The 23988-nt window shown below is 37.9% G+C and overlaps 1 protein-coding gene across 2 annotated transcripts in view; it reads left to right on the top strand.

Moving 5' to 3' along the window:
• The window catches only part of Gucy1a2 (guanylate cyclase 1 soluble subunit alpha 2), a 356985-nt gene that overhangs the window by 37185 nt on the left and 295812 nt on the right, over positions 1-23988 (top strand). For both annotated transcript variants that reach the window (XM_036192232.1, XM_036192233.1), the window contains exons 2-3: positions 9249-9310; positions 13842-13963. In XM_036192232.1, the coding sequence (XP_036048125.1) occupies positions 9249-9310; positions 13842-13963 (184 nt within the window). The remainder of the gene's footprint in view (positions 1-9248; positions 9311-13841; positions 13964-23988) is intronic.

Here is a 23988-nt window from a genome sequence, read left to right on the forward strand (position 1 = left end):
AGGTAGAAAGAAAATGTGGTGAAGAGACAGACAGAAACACAGAATAGCTGCGGGAGGGCCTGATCAATATCCACTGGCCCCTTCTGTTTTTTTCTAAAGAGTTTTTATGGGAATTCCAAGGAGTGGGGCAAAAGACCTCCTCCTAGCACAGCCAAGGGCAGACCTTCCAATCACCTGGTAAGCACATGGTTAAGTTATCCTCTGTTACAGTCCTGCTGGGTAAAACAAGGTCAGATCTAGTAGGAAAATTTGTGGGCCACCACAGAGGTTCTTTTGCTGGCATGTAACTTGACTAGTAGGCTATATGGGCTTACCAGTACCTAAGAATCCACCTATCTTTGCCTTCTCAGCTTTGAAATTACAAATGTGCACTTCTACTACAGCTAGCTTGGAGACTGAGTTTATGTCTTTGTGCTGGCAAATTACTGACTGAGCTATCTCTCTACCTTTGATTAAAAATTTTGATGATAAAAAGAAAGAATATCTAGGTAATGATTTTCGGGGTTACCAGTTTCAGGGATTTAGATTATGGTGTGTGTGTGTGTGTGTGTGTGTGTGTGTGTGTGTGTGTGTGTGTGTGTGTTTGTGTGATGGTGGGTGGTGGGTGGTGGATTTGGCTTTTAGGATGCAGGATAAAGACACTGGGTCTCCTGATGATGAAGAAAGCAAAAGTTACATGAAGAGAGAAGGCAAAGGGAGGGAATGTGGATGTGCATTGAAGATGCATTTTCATACTTCCTCATCTTCTTGAATACTGTTCCAGTCTAATGAAATAGACATGTGTTCTTATCACAACCTGACTGAAAAAGAACTGCAGTTCAAATGCTCAACCCTGCATGATTAATTATTAATTTCACACAAAGACTGTCTGCAATATGAAATTATTTGCTAATGTCAACATAAAATAAAAAATCACATGCAACTAAGTTATTTATTTATTTTCTATATAGCATTATTTGAATCAGATTGTATTTTAAAAGAAAATAAAAGGCAAAAACAAAACACCAATGTTCAAGAAGGTGAGGAAGTATGAAAATTCATACTGCAAAGTGCCCAGCTAAATATTAAATATTATATGTAGTATAGGATAGTTCTTGGATCCTGGAGCCAGATTCCATGTGTTTTAACCCTGGCTTTGTCTCCTTTTCACCTGTATGACATAGGGAAACTTGAATTATCTGTCTTTTAGTTTTGCCATATGTGAAATAAGGAAAATAGCAAAACTTACCTCATGATAATGATGTGAAGGTTGAAGGAGTTAACAAATGTGGTGGGCTTAAGTCACAGTGTCTGGCATAAAACACAATAATAGTACCAATTCTTGTATCTTTATGTGAATATCAGCCCAAAGCTGAACATTCACTTATGTGCATGGAATTAATTAAAAAGAAGAAAAATCCCCAAATTTTACATTTATGCTTCCAGTAGCATAGCTTCTATTAATATAACACTTACATTTGTTCTAATCCATTAATGACAGTGTTTGAATTTAGCAATTGTGAGTGACTGTGTCTCCGAACTTTGCCTTGACATTTAAATAGAGAAGTAATTATTTTCACCACTGACCTTTTGGGATAAGATTTACAGACTGGTCTTGTTCCCCATACTTCAAACCTTGAGAAACATATTTCAAAATTGACTAAACATTAGAGATAGCTAGGTTCCTCCAGATCAGTTGAACTGGAAAATGTTTTTAACAAAGTTCCCCAGATGATTGTCATGGACAGACAGAGGAAAAGCACAAAACTTGAGTGTTTGTAATTTATTACACATGTATGTCAGTTTCTGACACTGATAGATAATTTTATCATATTCAAATAAATAAAATAAAATAGTTATCTATAGGTGCTTCTTCAAGCCATTCTGTTGCTTCCATTGTGTCTGTACCTTGTGTGTAGGTGTTGAGGAATGGAAATGAGGAGGTTGTTTACTTTTAAATTATATATTTTTCTGTCATGAAAAGTTATGTATATCAGGTAAAATAATCAAAGAATGTAAAAATTGGAGGTGTGTTATATTTGTTTATACTGCATTTATTTAATTATGAGAGGATGTGTTGCTGTTTCACCTTGCCTGTCTAAGACACCTGATTGGTCTAATAAAAAAGCTGAATGGATAATAGCTAGGCAGATAAGGGATAGGCAAGGCTGGCAGGGAGAGAGAACAAGTAGGAGGAGAAATCTAGGATAAAGAGGGAGAGAAAGGAAGGAAGAGAGAGAGAGGAATGAGGAGAATGAGACATGGAGACACCCAGGGCCAGAAACCAGCCAGCCACCAGATAGATAGACAGACTAGAGATATCAGGAAAGTAAAATATAGAAAGGTAAAAAGCCCCAAGGCAAAACAATGATAAAGAGAAACAGATCAAAATAAGAGCTAAGATAAGGCCAAGCATTCGTAACTAATATTAAGTCTCCATGTCATAATTTGGCAACTGGTTTGTGGCTGAAAAGAAAAAGCTCAGTACAATCCCTTTCCACTCTTCAGGTGTAGATGTAACCGTCTTGTTAAATAAGAAAACAGAACAATTGCAGAGTTAAAAGCCAAGAGGTCAGAGCAATAGCTGAGAGCTGAAAACCTTACCCTTCACTGCTACTTTGTCTTTCCTCTTGGCAAGAGAGCTACTTCTGTGTGTTTTTTCTTTTTTTTATAGACTTTCTGTTCTGCTTTCTCATTGGTTATAATCCCAGCCACATGACCTTCTCATCACTGCCTGTCTGTACAGACCTCCAGGTCTTTTATGATTGGTGTTGAGATTAAAGGCGTGCGTTGCCATGCTGGCTGTATCCTTGAACACACAGAGATCTGCCTAGCGCTGCCTCCCAAGTGCTGGGATTAAAGGCGTGCACCACCACCACCCAGCTTCTGTTATGGCTTGCTCTGACCCCAAGGCAACTTTATTAATATACAAATAAAATCACATTTTACAAATAAAATATCACCACATTCAGGGCTAGTGTCTCTGGATCTGTTGGGACAGTTTCATGACTGGCTGCTTGTATCCCATGACCTTTCATAAACATAACATTTGGTTGTGGAGCCAGGTACTGCAAGCAGAGTGAAGTGATGCTGCTCACAAGCCTAGTGTTGAAAATGTCTTTTTCTTGTCACAAAATGGGAGCCTGGACCCTCTGCCTGTGCTCTAGGAGAAATGTCTCCTTTCTCTTTCCAGATATTTTCCTAGCCACACTTTTTTATGATGAGTTGAAACAATTGGAGCCTATCATCTTTATTTTAGGAAGAAGCAGTGAAAACTCAAAGCCTCCTGAATGTCTTTTGATGACAGCAGCCTCCTGTTTCCTGTCTGCCTTCTCACTTTTATTTCCTGGATCTTTCCATCTTAGGGCTATAAAATAGACTGCTAAGCTCACCTGTTACATATTCTTTGTGTTGAAGAAAGAGACTTCATGAGCATTTCTTACTAGATGTAAACATCTCTGCCACAAGTCTTGATCTTAGCTACATCCTTTCCAAGTGCTGCCTACATGTAGGTCTGGATTTAGCCATAGCTTCAGCTTTAATGTTGAGAGCTCCTCAAGTTATCATTTCTCTGAACTGATCGATTAGAAATATTTATAACTTAGACTGTCATTTTCTCATTTTTCTTTTGTACTAGCATTTCATAATTAGAAGTAGGGGTAGCCCTATTTATTTATTTATCTATTTACTTGATAATAAGTTTTTAACATTTTACACTTGTTGTGTTACCTCCCCCCACAACACACACACACACACACACACACACACACACACACACACACACACAAATGTTATGTTCTCCATGAGATTTTGAAACTGTGGAGGGCAGGAACCATGTTTTGCTGTTTGACACAAGCACTGAATGCCATTTTTGATAAACTTAGTATATGCGAAGGATGTTGGCATATTTCAGATATTTCCAATAAAAGTACTATACACACATGAAAACTCTTGTTTTCTTAGGTTTAAGGAACTGCTGGAGTAGATCTAGCTGATAAATAAGATTTTGATTTTGAACTCAGTTTGACATTAAATTCAAAGCATAAATCATGTTTCTAAGTTGATTGTTAAAGGCAAAGGAGAATATTTATGTCAGATGAATGGGCTCTTTGCCCATTGTTTATGCTGAGTTGCAATATTAGCACACATGAGTATTTAGTGTAGGATGCTTTAAAATTTTATCTGTGAGTGTGTATGTGTTTGCGTTACAAGCATATAAATGTGTATGTGTGTGTGTGTGTGTGTGTGTGCTGCAGGTGTATATGTGTGTTATAAGCATATATATTTATGTTTGTGTATGTGTATAATATAGTCATATGTGTATGTGTGTGTGATGCAGGCATATTAGTGTATGTCTGTTGTACAGGCATATGTGTGTATATGTGTAGTGCAAGCATGTGTATATGTATGCATGTATACAGGCATATGTGTGTGTTGTACAGTGATGTGTGTGTGCATGTATGTATGGTTCAGACATGTGTGTATATATGTGTGTGGTATAGGCTTATTGGTGTGTGTGTATGTGTGTGTGGTATAGGCATGTGTGTGTGGGGTACAGCCATGTATATATATATATATATATGTGTGTGTGTGTGTGTGTGATACAGGCATATGCATGTGTGTGTTGTACTGGCACATGTATGGTGCAGGTGTGTGTGTGTGTGTGTGTGTGTGTGTGTGTGTGTGTGCGTGTATGTATGTATTTGTGTGTATATGTGTGGTACAACTGTGTGTGTGTGTGTGTGTGTGTGTGTGTGTGTGTGTGTGTAGTAGAGGCTTATGTGTGGAGGCCAGAGGTCAAAGTCAGTTGTCTTTCTCAACATTGTATTTTAATTTTATTTTTAATTTTCATTTATTTTTAAATGAAAAACACTCTAAATAAATATTTATTTGAGAAAGTGTCACTGTATCTATAACTTCCTGATTCAGCTAAACTAGCTGTCCAGTGAATTCCCACAATCTTCCCTTGTCCATGCTTCCTGAGTGATGTAGGTGTGCTGATATGCCTTACTTACTAAGCATTGTACCCATTGAACTGTTTCCTAGTTCCTCCACAGAAAAGGCTTGATGAAGAAGTAGTCACTCTCCTCAAAGCAGAAGCCACACTTAGAAGGGACCTGTTTATAGGCTTTCATTTCATACTCTTTATTCAGGAAAGAGACACCATGAGACTATGTAGATATGTTTGTCTCTCATTGATGACACTTTGGGTTGAGGCCATAAAGTGAAGTTGGAAAACAGAAGTGAATCCATTTTCTAAGACATAGCGAGGATCAGCATGGCGTTGAAGTTGCCCTTGCCTCAAGGGAAATATCTTGCAGCCCCTCTGTTCCTGGTTCAAGCCATTAGAATGTGCCCACTAACTTGTGGCAAGAAAGAGCAAGTGAATAACTGTTTACCATCCTAAAGGCATTTTGGCTGTACCTCGAGAATCATTCTATTTAATATGTTTGTAAATTGTAAGCCTGACTTCTACCAACTGTGGAGGTGATTGCTTCACACAAGAACAAAAGCCAGTTCTTTAACAAGCTGAGATCCTTACACAAACATGTGCTTGTTAATGATGTAGACATTTCTAGTGTAGGGAAAAAATGTCCTTTGGACAAATGTGATTATTCTAGTCATTGCTGGCCATGTGTACTCTAGTCCTTGCTCTCTGTTTCATGTTTTGGATATTGGAAGAGAATTCCTGTGTGGCATTCATTGTCAAAGCTAAAACTGTTTTAACTCAGCCGGGTAGTGGTGGCATACGCCTTTAATCCCAGCACTCGAGAGGCAGAGCCAGGGGGATCTCTGTGATTTCGAGGCCAGCCTGGTCTCCAAAGTGAGTTCCAGGAAAGGTACAAAGCTACACAGAGAAATCCTGTCTCGAAAAACCAAAAAGCAAACAGACAAACAAACAAACTTAGTTTTAACTCAGAAACTGTCAATCTAGTGCTAGAGGCCTAGATCCCAGGGTCCTTTAGCCAGTAATAGTTTGTTTCAGCTGTCCATGGCTGGACTGAGAGTATTCTTTTCATGTGTACTGAAACGGGGCTATGTACTCCATTTTTTTTAGATTTCTCAAGTGCTCATGATTTCTTGGTTCAGGAGTGATTTTTTTTCTTTCCTAGGTACATTCTACTTATTCTACTTTGATCTCTCCCCAGTTAGTATAAATCTCTGTGCTAGTTTGCTATCTCTTTTATCTTTTCAACCTGGTATAAATGAAAGAGTCTATGCAAAAGAGGAGGCAGAAAGATTGTAAGAGCCAGAGTTGATAGATGATTCCAAAGAAACTGTGTCTTCCAGATACAACAGGGCTGATGCACAAACTAATTCACAGAGACAGTGAAAGTCTGTACAGGGCCTGCACAGATATAAGATAGGCAAAATCCAAACACAGAGGGTGAAGTGAGCACAATGTCCCACTTTAAATTTGTAGAGACTGATTTTTACCTCAAAATTAATTTATGACTTGGCTTTGTCTACGTCAAGACAGTATCTAAGGCCTTAGATTTATACAGTGAAATGGTCTTCTTAGATAGACATACATACTTTGCTGTGTCTCAGTGGATACCCCTGTTCTATTTATTATTTTAAACTCAACTTTGGTTTTAAAACAACCATTTCCCACAAAAAGAGTGTATTAAAGAACTGGAGGCAGAAGAGCATCAAATTCATCCTTGATGATATACAAAGATGAATATGGGCTAGGTCCAGGTGAAAATTAACATAGACCTCCTGTTAAATTATATGCTTTAAAGATTCACTTTGAAGGAATAGAAACTAGAAACTGATACTCATTAAGTTTTCTTTAGACAACCAGCACACCACTGGCTCTTTCTAGAGATGACCCTTTTAGAGACACTAGTTTGGTAGAATTAATTAGTAGTAGTCCCTACGATTACCAAACTGGTGGTGCCTGAGTATTGAAGAATGTGTGTTATAGATGTATTTCCTTAAACTTATCCTTGGTATAATGGATCAATATTTTGCCAAGCATTTCATGGATTCATTTCTTTTTGACTGTGGTTTTTATTGTTTGAGAATTTCATATATGTATATAAGGTGCTTTGATCAAATTTGTCCTCCATGTAATCCCTCCCTATCCTCCCCACTTTCCCTTCCAACATACTTTTAAAAAACCGCCGAGTCCACTTAGAGCCTCTGTGTGCTTGTTGGTATGGAATTATTTACTGGAACATGGGTATCCTATCAGGAGCACATCCCTGAAGAAAACTGACTTTCTCTCCCTCAGCAGCCATCAGTTGCCAATATCGCCTCAGATAGGGGTGGGACTCCATGAGCCCTTTGTCATTCATGCTGGAAATTTGGCTGGCTTCCTCTTCTGTGGGCTTTGTGCAGGCAGTTGCAACTGCTTTTTTTTTCCTGTGTGCAGCAGCCCTGTCATGTCTCACAAGTAATTTTATTACCTCTGGCTCTTGCAATCTTTCTGTTCCCTCTTCCACAATGATCCTTGAACCTTTGGAATGGTACTATGATACAGTTGTCCCATTTAGAGTCTCTCACCCCACAGTCTCTTATTTCCTGTGGGTTTCTGTGTTAATAATAATCTACCAAATTAAGAAAGGACAGTTATCCTATGAGTATCAACAAAAAATATCATATCAAGTTGCTTTAAGACTTAGCATCTCCCCATGTATTAAGGCTGGGTAATATGGCCCAGTAGGGGGAGTCAGGTCCCAAAAGCCAATAAAAAAGTCAGAGACAGCCACTGTTCCCACTGTTAGGAGGCCCACAAGACCAAACTACACAACTGTAACATATATGCAGAGTACCTAGGTCAGTCAGAGGCAGGCTTCCTTGTTGTCAGTTCAGTCTCTGTGAATCCATATGGTCCCAGATTACTTGATTCTGTGAGTTTTCTTGTGGTGTCCTTGACCCCTCTAGCTCCTACAATCCTTCCTCCCCTTCTGCAGATTCCCTGAGCTCTGCCTAATGTTTGGCTGTGGGTCTGCATCAGTTTTATCAGTTGATAGATGAAGCCTCTTTGATGACAATTGGGCTAGGCACTTATCTGGTTACAGGGGATGGCCAGTTCATACTACTTATCTGCTATTACCTGTAGATTCCTAGGAGATTTCATTGTACCAGATTTTTATCTGACCCAGAATTCCCCCCTTCCCCACACCACACACCCAATTTCCAGTAATCTCTTTCAGTACTCTCCCCTTTGGCTTCCCCTGCAACCTGATCACTCATGTTTCTATCCCCACCCTTCCTCAGTCCACAAAATCTCTTGTATTTCTCCTTCTCTGCTATTAATACAGAAACCATTCCAATCATAGGAGATCTGGCATCCTCATGGAACCAAACTAGTTACCTAGTCTCTCTGGGTCTGTGTTTTAAAGATTCACTCTTTTGTCATTGAGAATTTACTTCTTATCATAGCATCCTAATAAAAACAAATATTTTGAGATGTTTGTATTCCATTCACTTGTTTGTATGGATTTTCCAACTTTGGCCTACCTACTGTTTAGATAAAGCTGAGAATAATGTCTTGATCTAGGATTAATAAACTGTTTTGACCTACCATTGGAAGTAATTATATAATTCATTCATGAACTATAGACTTCTCTTTTGAAGACTTGAGGCAGGCAATCCAAAGCACTGTGACCCTTCCATGAAACACAAGAACAATCCTCTGCTTGATATTTCTTGGGACACACAGGAAGTTAAGCTGGCTTGAAGTATTGCTGATGCAGTCTGGGCTACTACTTCCTGTCTCACCCTGGCCATCCTGTGAGTCCATTTAGACACAAAACTAATGGAAAAAGAAAAGCTCATTAAACTTAAAGTATATAATTATGGAGTTAACACTTTTAACTCAACTTACTGTTACTTTCAGACTACCATTGCAAGTCTTATTACAGCATTAAAGAACATACAAAGGTATGCACTTTCAGCTGGTCATTATCTTACAAGGATTATACACAGTACCTAGTAAGTGCTGCAAACCGTGTTTCTGCAGTGCCCTTTCCCATTGCTACCAAACCCTCCATTGCAGTCAATGAGTATTTTATTGAATACTTATTAATAGCTCATCTAAAGAATTGGGGGGTGGTGGTACAAAAAATATCATTGTATTCGACATGGAGAAACTGGGCAATTACTTATTTAGTTCCTCAGGGAAAAACACATGGCTAGATGAAAAATGCATTAATATTGCAAAATAGCAACTTTTATGAGATAAAGCTGCCTGTTATTGATTGGGAAGCACACTGATGAGCTGATGATGTGTTTTCATTCTTGTTACCATATTGTAGCCTCAGACTATACAGCTGACTCTCCAGAGGACATTGCAGTATTATGAACATCAAGTTATTGGGTGAGTAAAAATGCATTTTTCTATGGAACAAATTCAAAGTGATTTCTCAAGTGCAGCTGTTGAGCTTGCAAGTTAGTATGCTCTTGAAGTCAACTTTATAGTGTCTATTTCTTAACATGTAGGCTGGTACTGACAAAAGCACCTTAAGTGATGTCCTTTGGTTTATTTGTCTTTAATTCTTTTAAATAAAAATTCAAATTCTTTTTGCCCTCCTTTCTAATCTTCTTATCTTCCATTTGCAAGACTGAATCTCATAATTTCATTTTACTACAAGGGAAGGGTTGTTGATACCAAGTGGGAGGCTTTGAATGGGATTTTGAATTCTTATATAGAGTTTGACTGAAATCACACTTTAAGGATAGGTCTTGGTTTGGTCAGGGTCACATGCTGCATGTTTTTTTCTGTTATTCTTTATTTCTTCAAATTATTTTGAATATTGTGTGTGTGTTAAGAATATGTTACACCAAAGCAATAAGAAATCAAGACCTCATCAGTTCACAGAAATTTTAGTAAAATATAATGGTTATATTAATAACAAAATCAAAGACAGATGTTATGATAAGGTGATATGATTTTAGTGAAAGTATTTTTTAGACACTTTTGATTGGCCATAGTAGATAGCAGTTTGGCAAATACCAAAAAAATCAAATTTACTTTTTTGAGTAATCTAGCTTTTCATGTTAAATCAATTAACATTAGAAAAAATAGATATTGTCACTATACTTTGTTATTAATTTCTATATGCTGCAAATGTTTTGTCTTTGTGAAGAGTCAAACTCTGGTAATTCTTGAAATATTATCCTTTTACATTATGGGGATCAGGAATAAATTTTGAGCTATTATGATATGATGTGATTAAAAATAAAACAGAAAGATATAAGAATAAAAAGTGACTTCAATACCTAACATAATACCATTAGCTTTAATCACTTTGTGATTATGTTGTTTGTCTTTTCAGTGGGAATTGCTTTGGAACTTTGATGCATTAATTCTCAAGAGTTCAGTGTTAGGAAAAAACATTTAAATTTATGAGATGGCTTTTAATTTGATGCAATTAGTGATTTAAAATAGTTTATCCTAATGGAACTAAAGAACGCTAAGTTAACCTTTCCTTGTACATTCTAAAATAAAACTTAATCACTCTCATTGTGTTGGCTACTTTCAAAGTATGCTGTGTGGATTACTTCTTACACTTGAAACAATTTTTAACTATGGTGTTTTATATCTATTACTATTATTATTATTATTATTATTATTATTAATATTTTTATGATAATACCAGTCATCAAACTAAAAGAAATTGTTTTTGGAATTATGAATGCATTGTTTTGCAATCAAGTAATTGTTGAAATTCTCTCATTTGTGAACTGAACTGCCTCAGGGACAAATTAGGAGTTGGACTCATATTACCGTTGGAATAGATAATTAACCTCATTGTGATAGTTAACAGAGCAGATTTTGGCCACTGGTGGGATGGAGTTCCCTTTTATCTACCTACCTTAACTATCTTCTCTATTTATGATGACATGACCTAGGGTGTTTATTCTGTCCAACACAATATAAGGGCTATGGCTAATTTGACTGTAACAAGGTATCTTGATATCAAACCTAATTAAAACAGAACTATCAATATGTTTGCTGGCCTGACTTCTAGGACATGGACCACTAATTCCTTTATTTGCCTTGATGCTTATGGAGACTAAGGAGCTAGTTGGAAACAGTTTTATTGTTCTTGCCTTTCTTGACTCTATCTTCCTTTCTTTCTACTTCTCTCATCTTATAGCTTCCTTTTCAACTTTCTCTTTTGACTCTAAGACTATTTCTCTTTACAAAGCTGAAAAAGGAGAAAAGCTAATATTAACACTGGGACTAATGTTCACACCTATATGTTGTTCCTCTTCACAAAACACAGTTTAGGGCCTTTTATCTCTAACTGTGAAGCAATGTGTTTCTTACAGTCAAGAGAATTTCAGGCAATGGAGAATAAGTGCTAGCAAGCATTATTTTCTTTATTTTTGGAGAGATATGTCTAAGCAGATTATTTTCCTGATTTCTATAGGCTTGTCTTGAAGTAATATAGCTTTCAGTTTCTACATACAGAAATGTTAAAGCAGGAGAGATGACAGAGTGTATGGATGGACTCATTTTAATTTCTCAATATGGGCTCAATGATTGGTCTTTCTATTTTCCCTCTTCTTTTCTTAAAACTCTGCCCTTTGATATGCTTTACATGTCAACATCTGGGGTAGTATACATCATTCCTGGAATTCCTATACCTGTTGCCAATAGAAATTGCTAGAGACCTTTTCATTTCTCCCAGAACCTAGCACCTGACTCAAGGAGCATCTGTTCAAAGGATCACAAAGAACATGGAGTCTCTTGTTATGGAGTAAAATAACCTCTCAGCCACAAGTGCTTCATCTTTAAATATTTATTCTGCACTTTAATTTATCCCTTCCCTCGTTCATGTATTTATTCATAGAGATCATTTGTGTTGGGAAAATGAATAGTAAGATAATTTATTCATGATATGTGATAAATCTTTTCTCTCTACTGTCATCATCATCTCTTACTGAGATATTTTGATCTGGTTTCCTGGCTTCTATTTAATGTTTCTGAGTCCTGACTTTAATCATAGAACAATGATTTAAAAATCACTGGAAGCCAGTTATTCTTAAATATTAGTATGCATTAGAACTACCTTGTAGGTATTTATGGATGCACATACACACACTTATAAAAGACAATGCATTAGACAGGCTTATATGATCAGAATAGTCTGATAGTGTCTGGTTACACACTGTAGTTGAACCAGTTGCTGCCCAGTCTAAGAAGCTAGAAGCTACAGAAAACTGGCCAGTGAAGTCTCCAGTGTGAGATTAGAGGTCTGGAAGCCCTCTTAGAGAGTCTGTAGTGTAAGTTTGAGTTTAAAAGCTGACTAGTCTGTGGGACTCATAACATTATAGGCAGTGGGGGATTTCCTACAACAAATACATCATACCAGATACCAAAGGTACAGGAAAAGCAAAAGAAGTGGGGCTTTTGAGTTCCCTCACCCTCCATGCTGAAATGTTGACTGATTTGATCTTGAATAAGTCTATTAAGAAGTTGCTGTGAGTTCATGAGTATAATATTCCTGTCATGTCCAGAAGCTAACCTCTGGTTTTTACACGTTTTCTTCCCCCTCCATTGCAATGAGTCCCTACATCTTTGGGTGATGATGATGTAGATGTCCCATTTATGGCATGTAACTGACAATTATTCTCTGACTTTGACCATTTGTGAGTTTCCACGGAACAAAGAAACTTCTCTAATGTGATTTGGGAGTTTCACTATTCCATGTGTATACAAATACAAATTTAGAGGTTAGTTTGAGACTTCCTCCATTTAGCAAAATAATAGTAGATTCATGCCTGTGGCCTATGGTTTGTGCAGCCCTGAATTCTTAGCCAGATTTACAGTACAAGGCATGACTTTCCTCTCATGAGGCATGCTTTAAATCCAAGAAGAAAGCAGTTCTTTAATCTTATAACTTTCATGCCACTACTGCACATATGGTCATGTCTTGCTATGATGACTGTTATTGTAGCCCAGTGGGTTCATAAATGAGTAACTCACAGGGTTCACAACTGGGTAAGAGACTCTTAATGTCTTTTCCTCCCAGCAACTTTTGGTACTATGAAAGCTAGCAAAAAGATAGGAAGCTTCCTGGTCAGTACCAACCTGATTTTACCATGTCTTATGAACAAAGGGTATGATGTGTTCAGCAATAGATAATAATATCAATTTATAGTGGGTTACCATGAATAATGGGAAGAGCCTCTATTTTTGGGTGATCTCCAGAACACCTTTTACATAAATCTTGGGGCTTATGTAAAAGCACTGGGTTTTTACTTGACAATATATGGCTTCTGAGAGGAACATTGTCTCCTGTGTAGGGAAACTCCAGAAAATCTTGTTTATGAATATAATATATGTATATACATATATTTTAAAAATCTCATAAAATAGTAGGTCTCCATATGTATTTTCAGTTATCCTTAGTGTTAGTTATATCTCCCTCAGCTCCCACCTCTGTCCCATCCTGCAATCCCTCTATTCACCTAAAACTCCCTTACCCCTTCATATCACTGTTTTAATCTCACTATATCCCCAGGCTATTAGAAAGCCTACAAATTAGTAGATGTGCATTTGGTGTTTTCAACATCCCCAGTTATTCCTCTCCTCACCCAATCCTCATATCCTTCCCCCGACTTAAAGCTCTATCCCCAAATTCCCCTCTTCTTCATATCCTATAGATTTTACTAAAGCCCCAAGAATTTTCTAATGAACAGTTGCCTGCAGATCTAGTCATGTACTGTTAATGTTAAAGGGAATAGTGGATTATACATATCAGAGTTATGTTTAAAGAATCAGTTATTTTATAGGTGGTTATCCTGAAAGCATAGACTGTATGTACTTGGTGTAGATATAAGTGCATTTGCAAATGCTTTCAAAATTCCTCCATATGCTAATTTTATTTTCTTCTTAGTTATAGGGATGCAGAAAAGAATTTCCACAATATCCCTAACAGATGCTCCTATGCAGACCATTCCAACAAAGAGGAAATTGAAGATGTCTCAGGAATTCTTCAGTGTACTGCTAATGTACTCGGTATATTAATTATATATTTATATAATTGACAGAATGTAAGTGGAATGGGAAGTAAAGGTATCAGTGAATCATTTCTATTTGGAGATTGTGGTAATTGGAGACTACAAACTTGTCTTTAAGTATTTAGTTTTACACCCATTAATATGTTTAAGTGGGAATTACAAACAAGCCAATTACTTGTGAATTCAAGAACATTATAGCAAATTCTTACATTCTGGGGAAATGTTTTCAAATATTTCTATGATGTTGGTATTAGCCTGACATAATCCATATTTCTCTACATCTTACCTTCACCTGAACTGTAAGATCTTTCTTTCTTCTCAGGCTTATACTTTCTTACTTCTGGGGACTCCCTTGTTGTAACATATCAGTGAAGCTTGTCATCTACAGGGTGCTGTGCTTAGGCTTAGACCTAGAGTGTGCACCTTGAAGATATCAATATTTACCTTCATGACTTTGGATATTCCCAACATGGGTAAATGTACTGTTATAAGTGGAACTATGCACTCCATTCTATAATTGGTCTGATTTCTAGAAAAGTATGAAGGTGTGGGTGTTCAAGAGCACTCTGCAAAGCTGATGTCACAGCAGCAATTTGTTTAGCCCTAATTTCTTACAGAAGTTATTTTATGTTATCTCCTAATTTCACTTTGCTTACTGCTTTTAAAATGAACTTAATTCAGTTTTTGGGAGGATCCCCATATTTCTTTATGCCTTGGAAAAGAATTAATGGTACTTTGGAAGACCAGCAACACCTTCATTGTGTGTTGATTCTATCACATCTTGCACTGAAGGCCTAGAAAATAGTTACTTACCAAAGCCTGGTTCTTGGCCCTCTATGAATGTGAAAAAAATGTTCATACATAACATTTTTTTTCTTATTAGTAACCATTTGTGCCCACTATCTGTCACAAGATTTGCAAAGCAGGAATACTGACTATACCTTGCTTCTTGGTTTCTGTTCACCTCAGGTTGGGGTCCTGATAATCACTGTGACAGCACAGCAGAATTCCTCTCAAGAGGCCCTTATAACAAGAGATGATAGGTGTGAATGGTGCCTTCCCTACTTGTGACTTTAAGTGTTAAATGACTACATTATTTGGATCATAGTATCTGTTGCATTGTGATATGGTCTAATTTTAGTTGTCTGAAAATATCTACCTTTTAAAATAATGGTATGGAAAACCTATTTCTAGTTTGCATTAATGGAAAAATATTCATATAGTCTTACAAAACAGAACAGTTTTGTATTTTACTGTAATTGTACTGATTTAGTGGTATAGTGAAACTTGTATCATAAGGGCATTGTTTTGAACATGTTGTCCCTTGGTAGCATGGCTTGGATTTGGCTAGTGCTATAAGGAGGAAGACAAAATGAGCACAGAGAATTAAGGGAGAGAGATGACAAGCTGTCTTATCCTCTTTGCTATAATGAGTTAAATATCAGTGTAGTTAGGACTTCTGATTTTTTAAATAGTTTTGATTCTATTAATCAATAGAATGGGGTTTGTTGGTATTTCAATAGCAAAGATTTAATTGCAATAGGAATTGAGAGATGCTTTCTGAAAAAGACATCCACAGTAGGTCAAGAAGCAGACAAATATGAGTGTTATACACCAACTCATTTGCTAATGAATTGTATAAAGTTTGCTACTTCAGCATCAGTTATTGGCTAAATATCACACAAAACAGTTTCATACTGCCCTTGTTAAGAATCATCTCTCACAGCAATCAGGAAGTGCAGGAGTTGTGGATAGGACATTCATCAACATTTTCTGTGTTTTAAAGGTCTCTGTCAGAGTGGTGTGCTGCTTCAAAAAGTTTAAAGTCTGATTGAGAGTCTTATTGTCCAGTGATTGTTTTACTTTGGAAGTGCTAGTGATGAGGATGAAGGAAATTTCTCAGGGCCTTATTCTTCACAGTATTTTCTTATATCAGAAATTTTGAAACACTGTGTAATCAGAGCCTTTTAGAAATTGCTACAGGGAACTCCCATCTGGAACAGAGGTGAGTGCCTGGGGTTATAGTCAGAGAGACAACCGCCCCTGGGTCCCACCCCTGGGCACAATCCTGCTAGGACCTGCCCAACGTGGCCCCAGTTTCTGGCCACTCAGCGGGCCCTGTGGGAAGGCTCCGCTTTTCCAAGACTGCAGGCAGACCCTGCAGTCTCCACACCCTGCCCACACACCCATTTACCTGAGACCCCAGGCACTTCCTGAGACTCAGAGACCAGCCCCCTGCTCCAATTTGCCCCGGAACTCCCATCTGGACCAGAGACCAGAGAGACCCTCTGGTGGACACTACAACCTCAATGCCTTGCCCCCACACCCATCTTCTGGAGACCTAGGCCACTTCTGGAGACTTAGAGACCAGTGTCCAGTATCCCATACTGTCCCGGATCTCCCATCTGGACCAGGGAGCCCCCAGCTCCCATCTGCCCCGAACTCCCATCTGGACCAGAGCTTTGATCCTGTCCCAGAACTCCCATCTGGACAAGAGGAGCGCCCATTTGGACAAGATAAGGAGATCCCAGGGACTTCCGGAGATTCAGAGTCTAGCCCCCCAGTTCCTATCTGGCCAGCACTCTCATCTGGACCAGAGCTCCCATTTGGCCCAGAGCTTCCATCTGGACCATAGAGAGGCTCCTAAATCTGTCAGCTCTGTCTGAACCAAGAACACTGATAAAACCAAGAACGAACCCACAAGGAGATGGGCAGACACCAAGGCAGAACGACATACAACAAAATAAAGAGCAATACAGCATCACCAGAACCTAGCCCTTCTCCAACAGCTAAACCTGAACATCACAGAATGGAAGAAGAAGAAGAAAACAACCTTATAAGTAACATCATGAAGAGGCTAGAGAAATCAAAAATAAAGTGGAGAAACAAACAAACAAAAAATGGGAAGAACATTATAAAAAACTAGAGGAAAGGACAATTAAAGCAGAAGAAAACAATAAGTCCCTGAAAGGAAATCAGGAAAAAACAAGGGAAACAGTCCAAGACCTGAAGAGAGAAATAGAAAAAATGAAGAAGACACTAGGAAGGAATGCTGGAAATAGAAAATCTGACAAACAAACAGAAACTTCAGATTCAAGTCTAACCAACAGAATGCAAGAGATGGAAAAGAGGATCTCTGGTGTTGAAGATACGTTAAAAGAAATAGATTCATCAGTCAAAAAAAAAAAAACACTAAAACAAACAAAGTCATGACCCAAAATGTCCAAGAAATTTGGGACACCATGAAAAGACCAAACCTACGAATAATACGGATAGAGGAAGGAGAAGAATACCAACTCAAAGGTACAGAAAATATATTTAACAAGATCATAGAAGAAAACTTTCCCACCTTAAAGAACAAAATGCCTATGAAGATATAAGAAGACTATAGAACACCAGACTAGACCCCCCAAAAAGTCCCCTGGCCATATAATAATTAAACAACTAAACGTTTAAATATTAAGAGCTGCAAAGGAAAAAGGCCAAATGACATATAAAGGCAAACCCATCAGAATAACACCCAATTTCTCAATGGAGACTTTGAAAGCCAGAAGGACCTGGACAGATATAATGCAGACACTAAGAGACCATGGATGCCAGCCTAGACTAATATACCCAGCAAAACTCTCAATCAACATAGAGGGAGTGAACAAGACATTCCAAGACAAAACCAGATTTAAACAATACTTACCCACAAACCCAGCCATATAGAAAGCACTAGAAGGAAAATTCCAACCTGAGGAAGGCAGATACACCCATGAAAACACAGTCAATAGATAACACCATAGCAGTAAACCCCAAAGATGAGAAGTACACACACACTACCACCAAAAAATAAAAATAACAACAGGAATGAACAATCACTGGTCATTAATATCCCTTAATATCAATTGACTTAATTCACCTATAAAAAGACATAGACTAACAGAATGGATACAAAAACAGGACCCATCTTTCTGCTGCATACAAGAAACACACCTAAAATTCAAAGACAGACACCTCCTAAGAATAAAAGGATGGGAAAAGACTTTCCAATCAAATGGTCTTAAGAAGCAAGCTGGTGTAGCCATCTTAATATCCAGCAAAATAGACTTCAAACTAAAATTAATCAAAAGAGATGATGAAGGACATTACATACTCATGGGAGGAAAGATCCACCAAGATGAATTCTCAATTCTGAACATTTATGCCCCAAACACAAGGGCACCCACATATGTAAAAGAAATATTACTAAAGCTTAAATCACATATAAAACCCCACACATTAAGAGTGTGAGACTTCAACACCCCACTTTCACCTCTGGGCAGATCGGCCAAATTGAAACTTAACAGAGAAATAAGGTGCTTAACTGATGTTATGGCTCAAATGGACTTAATCAATATCTACAGAACATTCCACCTGAACAAAAAAGAATATACCTTCTTCTCAGCACCCCATGGAACCTTCTCTAAAATCGACCACAAACTTGGCCACAAAGCAAATCTCAACAGATACAAAACAATTGGAATAACCTCCTGTGTTCTGTTGGACCACCATGGTGTAAAGTTAGATTTCAACAACAGAAAAAACTATAGAAATTGCTACATACTCCAGAATTTTTTGATATGATGTTTTTATGTTGTTGACTTTTAAAAATAATCAGTTATTGTTTATTTCAACCTGTATGTGCAATTTGTTTCAATATGATTTAAAAATTTTTATTTAGAAATCATTAATTGGTGGTAAAAGTGATAAATTATCCCTTTATTATAACATTTTTTCTTCGAGTAACACTGCTATATAATTAATAAGTGACATTATTTACTGGAGTAGAATGTATTTCACATGTTTAGCATCTTAGGGAACTAGTTGGTAAAATAACAACTTACTACTTTCACTGATGAAATAAGATTGACAGCCACAAATAAGTCTATTCATGTAGTCTTGTCACTCTAACTTAATAAATTCTTGGGTTTACCTTTCTTAAAAGTATTTTGTGTATTAATGAGATGAATTTGAATTAACGTGGTTGCAGGGGTGTGGTGGTCTGAATGAGAGTGGCCCCATAGGATAATAGATTTGAATGCTTGGTCACCAGCGAATGGCACTATTTGAAATGATTAGAATGGAAGGCCTTGTTGGGGAAGTATGCCTCTAGGAGTGGACTTTCACATTTCAAAGGCCGTGGCCAAGCCCAGATTCTTTCTTTCTGCCAGTGGATTAGGATGTAGCTCTCTGATACTTCTCCAGCATCCTGTGTGCTGCCATGGTTCTAGCTATGATGATAATGGATTAACCCTCCGAAACTGTAACCAAGCTCCAATTAAATGCTTTCTTTATAAGTGTATCCATGGTCATGATGCTTCTTCACAGCAATAGAACAATTATCAAGACAAGAACTGATTGACTTACAGTCCTATTGTAGTGCATTGTAATGTAAAGATTTTAAAGTAAGTACTAGCTAGGGCCAGGCTAGGCTAGGAAGAACTTAACAACTTACTGTCTATCTGATTGGAATCACTTATTCCATGTATTCATGCCTTAGATTTCTCATTTGTAAATTGGAGATAATGTCATTATGCACCTCCTTTTTTAGAGTTGCTAGGAAGCTTAAAATAGGTTAATTTATATAAAGTACTTACAATAACCTGACATGTAACATACCAATGCCACGTTGTTTGTTGATATTATTATTGAATATCCTTAAAATTATCTTTGCAGTAGACCTTGAAGGTCATATTTGTTCACTTGGTTAATAGGTGAGGAAACTGATTTTTGTTAACTTGTTAATCTTTGGTCTAAATCTGAACAAACAAGCTTTACAATGGCACTGTTTAAATCTGGATCATTCTGATTCCAAATACCACAGTTAATACATTGCTTTTCTCTCAGTTACTGGACTGAAAGTCTCATTCAGTCTCTCTAATGCTGATTATGTTAACTATGTATCACCTCTCTAATCCTGTGAATGATCAATGTTGTTATGATGTTACATTTTACTTAATTCATCATTTTGTTGTTGGTTTGCAACATTGGGGATTGAACCAAAAGCTTAATGTAGACAAGAACTTCACCACTGACCTCTGTCCCCAGCCCTAATTTAATTTTTATTTTTATTCAAGAGTTTCACTAAGTCACCAAAGTAGGTCTTAAAGTTATTGTGTAGCTAAACCATGTTGCATAATATTATTTTAAGATGTATTACTTTTGTTTATGTTATGTTTGTTTAAAACTCTGTGAAGCTGTGTTACTGTGCCTGTCTAAAACACCTGATGGTCTAATAAAGAGCTAAATGGCCAATGCAAGGCAAGAGAAAGGATAGGCAGGGCTGGCAGGCAGAGAGAATATATAGCAGGAGAAATCTGGAAGGAAGAAGAAGAATGAGAGAGGAAGGAGGAGGACATCAGCGGCCAGCCACCCAGTCAGCCAGTCACCCAACCACCCAGCTACACAGCCAGACACAGAGTAAGAAGGAAAGAAAAGGTATATAGAAATAAGAAAGGTAAAATACCAGAGACAAAATATAGGTGGGATAATTTAAGTTAAGGAAATCTTGCTAGCAACAAGCCAAGGTAAGGCAGGGTATTTGTAATTAAGAAAAAGCCTCTGTGTATGCTTTACTTGGAAGCTGGGTGGTGGGCCCCCCAAAAGACCAAAGACCAACCAAAAACAAAACTAGGCTTTGAAGATTGTGATCTTCCTACATTAAGCATCCAAAGTAGCTATGACAATAGGCTTGCACTCATGGCCCAGCTTTGCTGTAATTTTTAATTGAACTTGGGAGAGTTGCTTGTCTTTATCAAGTAGTATCAAAACTAAGACTATTTATCACTAGCATTGAAGATTTTGCAGCTTTAGTGTGATTTCGATCATTTCCAGTCTAGCAACACTATGAGTTTCCTTTACCTTTTAGGTGCTAGAGATGCAAATTTAGGGTGACAGTGTTTGCCTTCATGACATAAATGTAACTTCACATATGTGATGTGGTAAACACAGTGCTGAAACTCTTGGCCTGAAGTTTTCAAGTAGATCTTATCTTATTGTGTTAAACATAGATTAGTATGTTAAAAGTTATTGGGCTGGTAAAATACTAAATAAGGCTGAGCTTCTTTTTTTACTCAAAAGGAATATGTTTTATTAATTCTATAAGTTGATACAACTAAATAATGTATCTTGATCATATCCACTCTCCATTCTCCCTTCCAATTCATCCCGGGTATTATGAACACATCCTCCTCCCAAATTCATGTCCTTCCTTTTTTAAAAATTATTATTTGATTTGTGTTTTAATTTTACACATCAGCAATGGGTTCCCCTGTCCTCCCCGCTCCCAAAACCACCCCCACCTTCCCCCCATCCCCTCCCCTCCATTCCAATCACCTCCAGGGCCAAGACTCCCCTGGGGATTCATTTAAACCTGGTGGATTCAGTACAGGCAGGTCCAGTCCCCTACTTCCAGGCTGAGCAAAGTGTCCCTGTGTAAGCCCAAGGTTCCAAACAGCTAGCTCATGCACTAAGGACAGGTCCCAGTCCCACAGCCTGGATGCCTCCCAAACAGTTCAAGCTATTCAATTGTCTCACTTATCCAGACGGCCTGCTCCAGCTGGTGAGGGCTCCATAGCCTTTGCTTCATAAGTCATGTGCTCCCATTCGATTGTCTATTTTTCCCTGTGCTTTTTCCAATCTTGGTCTCAACAATTCACTCTCTTACAGTCCCTCCTCTTTCTCAGCAATTGGACACCTGGAGATCCACCTGGGGCCTGGCTAAGGATCTCTGCATCCACTTCCATCAGTTATTGGATGAGAGTTCCAAGACGACTGTTAAGGTGTTTGGCCATCTGATCACCAGACTAGGTCAGATCAGGCTTTCTCTCAACCATTGCCAGCAGTCTACAGTGGATGGATCATTGTGGATTTCTGGGAACCTCTCGAGCACTCTGCCTATTCCTGTTCTTATGTGGTCTTCATTTATCATGGTCTGTTATTCCTTGTTCTCCCTTTCTGTTCTTGATCCAGCTGGGATCTCCTGCTCCCCTAAGCTTTCTTTCCCTCAAATCTTTCCCTTCATTACTCCCACTGTCATCCAGGTTGTTCATGTTCATGTAGTTCTCATCCATTTCTCTGTCATTGGGTGATCCCTGTGTCTTTCCTAGGTTCCCGTTTTCTAGCTAGCCACCCTGGAGTTGTGTAGCAGTCTAGTCATCTTTGTTACATCTAGTATCCTCCTATGAGTGATACCATGTTTGTCCTTCTGAGTCTGGGTTACTTCACTCAGGATGATTTTTTCTAGATCCATCCATTTGCCTGCAAACCTCATGATGTCATTTTTTTTCTCTGCTGAGTAGTACTCCATTGTGAATATGTACCATATTTTCTTTATCCCTTCTTCAGTTGAAGGGCATCTAGGTTGTTTCAATGTTCTGGCTATTACAAACAATGCTGATATGAACATAGCTGAGCAAATGCCCTTGTGGTATGATTGAACATTCCTTGGGTATATGCCCAAGAGTGCTACAGCTGGGTATTGGGGGAGATGCATTCCCAATTTTCTAAGGAAGCACCATATTGATTTCCAAAGTGGCTGTACAAGCTTGCATTCCCACCAGCAGTGGAGGAGAGTTCCCCTTGCTCCACATCCTATCCAGCATAAGCTGTCTTCAGTGTTTTTGATCTTAGCCACTCTGACAGGTGTAAGGTGGTATCTCAGCATCATTTTGATTTGCATTTCCCAGATAATTAGGGATGTTGAGCAATTCCTTAAATGTCTTTCAGCCATTGGAACTTCCTCTGTGGAGAATTCTCTGTTTAGTTCTATAGCCCATTTCTTAATCGGACTGTTGGGCATTTTGATGTCTAATTTTTTGAGTGCTTTATATATTCTGGATATCAGCCCTCTGTCAGATGTGGGGTTGGTGAAGATCTTTTCCCATTCTGTAGGCTGTCACTTTGTCTTGTTGACCGTGTCCTTTGCTCGGCAAAAGCTTCTCAGGTTCCACAGGCCCCATTGATTGATTGTTTCTCTGTGTCTGTGCTACTGGTGTAATATTTAGAAAGTGATCTCTGGTGCCAATGCATTCAAGAATACTTCCTACTTGCTCTTCTATCAGGTTCGGAGTAACTGGATATATGTTGAGGTATTTGATCCACTTGGACTTAAGTTTTGTACACGGTGACAGATATGGATCTATTTGCAGCCTTCTACACATTGACATCTAGTTATGCCAGTATCAATTGTTGAAGATGCTTTCTTTTTTCCATTGTACATTTTTGGCTTCTTTGTCAAAAATTATATGTTCATAGTTGTGCAGGTTAATGTCAGGGTGTTCAATTCAATTCCATTGGTCCACATGTTGGTTTTTGTGCCAGTACCAAGCTGTTTTTATTATGGTAGCTCTATAGTAGAAGTTGAGGTCCGGGATTGTGATGCTTCCAGAGGTTGTTTTATTATACAGGATTCTTTCGTCTATCCTGGGATTTTTTATTTTTCCTATGAAGTTGAGTATTATTCTTTCCAGGTCTGTGAAGAATTGGTTTGGTAATTTGATGGGGATTGTGTTGAATCTGTAGATTGCTTTTGGTTAGATTGCCATTTTTACTATGTTAATCCTGCCTATCCATGAGCATGGGAGGTCTTTCCATTTTCTTACATCTTCTTCAATTTCTTTTTTCCAGGGACTTAAAGTTCTTGTCATATAGGTCCTTCACATGCTTAGTTAGAGTAACCCCAAGGTATTTTATATCATTTGTGGCTATTGTACAAGGTGATGTATCTTTGATTTTCTTCTCAGCCTGTTTGTCTATTGTATATAGGAGGGCTACTGATATTTTTGAGTTGATTTTGTGTCCTGCTATGTTGCTGAAGGTTTTTATTAGCTGTATCAGTTCCCTGGTTGAATTTTTGGGGTCACTCATGTATACTATCATGTCATCTGCAAATAAGGAAAGCTTGACTTCTTTCTTTCCAATTTGTATCCCCTTAATCTCCTTATGTTGTCTTATAGCTCTGGCTAGAACTTCAAGTACTATATTGAATAAGTATGGGGA

The sequence above is a fragment of the Onychomys torridus genome, chromosome 7 (genome assembly GCF_903995425.1).
Source record: "Onychomys torridus chromosome 7, mOncTor1.1, whole genome shotgun sequence".
Lineage (NCBI taxonomy): Eukaryota > Metazoa > Chordata > Mammalia > Rodentia > Cricetidae > Onychomys > Onychomys torridus.